Source organism: Austrofundulus limnaeus, unplaced genomic scaffold (genome assembly GCF_001266775.1).
Source record: "Austrofundulus limnaeus strain Quisiro unplaced genomic scaffold, Austrofundulus_limnaeus-1.0 Scaffold694, whole genome shotgun sequence".
In the NCBI taxonomy this organism is placed as follows: Eukaryota; Metazoa; Chordata; class Actinopteri; order Cyprinodontiformes; family Rivulidae; genus Austrofundulus; species Austrofundulus limnaeus.
Window position 1 is genome coordinate 117,375 of NW_013953096.1, and position 4,262 is coordinate 121,636.

At 39.1% G+C, this 4,262-nt stretch overlaps 1 protein-coding gene across 1 annotated transcript; it reads right to left on the reverse strand.

Annotated features, from left to right (window-relative positions):
- Window positions 1–1,368: 1,368 nt before the first annotated feature.
- Window positions 1,369–3,500, reverse strand: LOC106531928 (tripartite motif-containing protein 16; the record flags this gene model as incomplete). Its single annotated transcript, XM_014027882.1, is given in 2 exon segments — window positions 1,369–2,450; window positions 3,459–3,500. A coding segment is annotated over 1 exon segment (1,065 nt), but the record flags the coding sequence as incomplete, so codon positions are not given.
- Window positions 3,501–4,262: the final 762 nt, after the last annotated feature.

Here is a 4,262-nt window from a genome sequence, read left to right on the forward strand (position 1 = left end):
TATTATAATGAACTCTTTAAAAAAATACCTATATCTTTCCTAATATTTCACGTGCTTTATCTCTTCAATCTGTCCAATGGTGACATTTACCTGTATTAAGTTTTTGTAAAACTACATTTATTCCCATTGCTTGTATTCTGAATAATGTTTGAATTATTTCTAATCAACCTGCTGTTTGATTGATTTTAAACTCAACACAGAACTTGAATCAGAACAAAACATTTTTATTATTACATCTTCCACCCTCTGCTGCTAACAGTACAGCATCTCTCCTGTTCTTTATAAAACAGAAATRTATAACAGACAAATTATTATAGTAATCATATAAAATCACAGCAGCTCTGAGAGATTTAACCATAAAACAACAGTAAATACAGAACACTGTTAATGAAACTAAACAAAAAGATTTAAAATGTAAACTTGAAGAGAACATTTGAAACTAGCATCTTTCTCARGATCATCTGCTCCTCTACAGCTGATCCATGATCAGGTCCCAGAGAGAAAACCAGACCTCCTCCTGGAGGATCCCAAAGTGTTCCCAGTCCAGAGAGGATCTATAATCCCTGCAGAGTTCTGGTTACAAKATGTTTTCTGTCATTTCTTAAAATACCAACATGGCCAACATCTGCTTACTTTGTTTTATCAACAAACACAAGAAACACTTGAAGGTCATCATTTCTAAAATGTTCTAAATATCTTCTAAACCCTCCTGTTGTCACTGAGTCAAAGTCAGGAGGGTTTATAACGAGACAAACAGCAAAACAAACAATATAATAGCTTTCAGCCACTGCTTTTAACAAACTCAACAGTCGTTCCACAGTCTCTGAGCCAAACTCCAGCGTGGAGCGGCTGTGTGAAGGTGGTCTGGACTCTGTGGAGGAGGGTCATGGTGTTAGAGACCCTGTAGAAGGACAGAACCCCTGCTGTGTGGTCCAGGTACACTCCGATCCTGGAGGAACCAGTAACTGAGACTGGACTGCAGGTTTTATTGTGCCAAAATGCATAACTGTCTGAGACACATCGTAAAGCCCAGGATTTATCATTGTATCCAAAAAGACAACCACTATGACTCCCATCTCTCCCGATATCTTTATATGCAACAGCAAAATAAGCAGCTCCACCTCTCCACTCTGCCTCCCAGTAACAACGTCCACTCAGACTCTCTCTGCTCAGAACCTGTTTGAATCTCTCTGGATTATCAGGGTAAGACTTTTGTTGTTTCATTAATGTTGCTTTTCTGTTCCCTTCAGATAAAACCAGATGTTTGTGAGCTGTGTTTGGATCCAGAGTGAGTTCTTGGAAATATTTTAGGAATCCGTGTCTGGTCTTTGGTTCGGATTGAGGCAGTAGAGCATCAACTTCAGAAACTCTCAGTGAGACGTTTGTCCAGGTGTCCCTCAGGACGTCCTGTATCTTGATTCTGAGCTGGTCCACAGCTGCCGTCACGTCCTCAAAGTAGCTGAGAGGACGAGTCTTGATGCTGGATGAGTGTGGAGACTCACTGAGTGCTGACACTGAGGGGTAGTTGTGGAGAAACTGGTTGTGATCCTCTGTGTGTGAGAGCTGCTCCAGCTGGCTGTCTTTCCTCTTCAGCTCAGTCTTCTCCTGCTCCAGCTTCTCCTGAAGCTCTTTGACTCGACTCACTTCAGTTTCCTGCTGGGATCTGAGCTGCTGCTTCACATCAGAGCTTCTTTTCTGGATGAGACGGATCAGCTGAGTGAAGATCTTCTCACTGTCCTCCTCTGTTTTATCTGCAGAGACATTGATGGCCTCCACCTCCTGTTGGAGCAGCTTCACATCTTTCTCTCGCTCCTGGATTCTCTGCTGGATTTGTTGTCGGATCTGCTCCAGCTCCTTCTGCTTCTCAGCTCTTTCTGCTGCAGCTGAGACAGTTTCATGTTCTTTATGCTGGTCCATTAAGCAGAGATAACAGATACACTGCTGATCAGTACGACAGAAGATCTTCATCACCTCATCATGACGAGGACAGATGTTCTCCTGGAGCTTCTTGGAGGGCTCCACCAGCTGGTGTTTCTGTAATGGTGGAGCTTCATGGTGAGGTCGGAGGTGTTTTTCACAATAAGAGGCCAAACAGTTCAGACAGGACTTGACAGCTTTCAGTTTCCTGACAGAGCAGACGTCACAGGACACATCTTCAGCTCCAGCTGGAGCAGCATGCTGGTCAGTCTTCCTCAGCTCCTCCACTAACTCCACAAACATGATGTTTGTCACCACGTCTGGCCTCGGTATGAAGTTCTTCCTGCACTGGGGACAGCTGTAGATTCTCCTCTGATCCTCTTCATCCCAGTGGGTTTTAATACATCTCCTGCAGTAGCTGTGTCCACAGGCAATAGTTACTGGATCCTTCATTAGATCCTGACAGATCGGGCAGGAGAAGGCCTCCAAGTCCAGTTTAATCTTTTTGTTAACCATTGTGTGAAAATGAGAACCTGATGTACAAAAACAAATCAAGGACATGTAGTCAGTTTATCTGCTACAGATCAGTCTGTACTAGGGCTGTGTATTGGCAAGAATTTGGCGATAAGATACATATCATGACAGAGGGGTCACGATAGGATATATCCTGATATACTGCGATTTTTTGTCCAAAACTTCTATTAAATAAAAACCTCTTACTGGGGAAAAAATGAAAAAACAAAATTTATTGTCTCAGAAAATTCTAATATTACAGAGACATACTTTTGATACATTTAACTGTGTTCTGCTTTGTATGTGTTTTATTTTACTTGTTTCATATTTCTTATTTCATCCATGTTTTCAATTATTAGACTAAATTTGACAATAAAYAGTTTGAAAATATATTTTTTGCAGCTTTTAGTTTTTAATATTAATTTACAATATAGTCACCCAACACTTAACGATGGCCGAGCCAAATGGCTGGCTCACTGCTGCTAACTAGTGGTCAGAGGCTGAACTACAACATAAAAATGAACGGCTGGCAGGAAAGTTGACATTTTAAACAAAAAATCGATACAGGGCTTTAGAACATCGATACAGTATCGGGAAATGAAATATCGCGATATTTCAGTGTATCGATATTTTCTTACACCCCTAGTCTGTACCACCTCTAGTTTAATAAGTAAGAACGTTGAATAAAAAACAATGAATACATTTTGCAAAACTCACAAATTAACATTTTATTTACAGTAGTTTGGAGAATATTTGAACCAACTAGCATAATTAGCTTCAAAAAGCTCTTTCAGCTGTCTTTAATTTGTACCACTCACAAAGCTGAACACAACTAACCTGGGTCAAATGGCCACAATCACTAACCTGGGTCATGAAGACCATTACAGCTAACTTTCTAATAAAGTAAAAGTTTCAGTTAAAAAGCTCCACCCACCTCACATTTACAATCGAAATACTTTTAAAGTGTTAAGAACATAAAACTGTTAACTATTGTCACAGAAGAGTTTAATTTTTATTTTATTTCTTACCAAACAGAGCTCTGAGGCTCCCACGAACACGCCTCGTTTGAGTTTTCTTCTTCTTTGGATAATTTGTTGGCAGGTAAACAAACTGAAGTTGTGATTTTGCGCCACCTGCTGGTGCCGAGTAGAACACCGCTGCAATTTCTCACGATTTTTAGCAAAAAAGGAGTCTGAATGCTGAAGTCTAATGCACATAAATGTACACACATTTATTATTTTTCTAATAGTTTTAAGTATTTTATTGAATCTGTATTGATCCATGACTGATATGTATTTGTTTTGAATTTATGATCAAAGCTTTAGACGTTTAGACTTTTCACCAGTAGTGCCTTTTTTTTGTTGTTGATTTTGTCCATGTATATTCAAACAGACATGAAAAAGGACAGGTAACAAGCATACATGCATTGACTTGATCGAGGGTCGATTTGATCTGAATATTTCAGTTTATTTGTGTCAATCATAAATCATCTTTATTACTTTTTTCATAATATGATATAAAAAATACAAAAATATCCCGTTTTGTCTGCTATTTACAATGCACCTAAAATAATAGGTTTTATGGCGTAATCAGTATTATTAAAAACATGCCTCCGTGACGTCATCAAACGGCGCCAAGCAAACTTGCGGTGTGCGCCAGAAGAAAAAGAAAACGTACCGGAGAAAGTTTATTTTCTCTGATTTACGACATAATACGCCATTTTAACTAACGAGTAACTCTATATAAGACAGTTTAGGTCGTTTTTTTTTAGTTGAAAACGTGAATTTAAAGACGAAAAAAGGTTAAAACAAAACCTGGCGGTTAAATTTAAA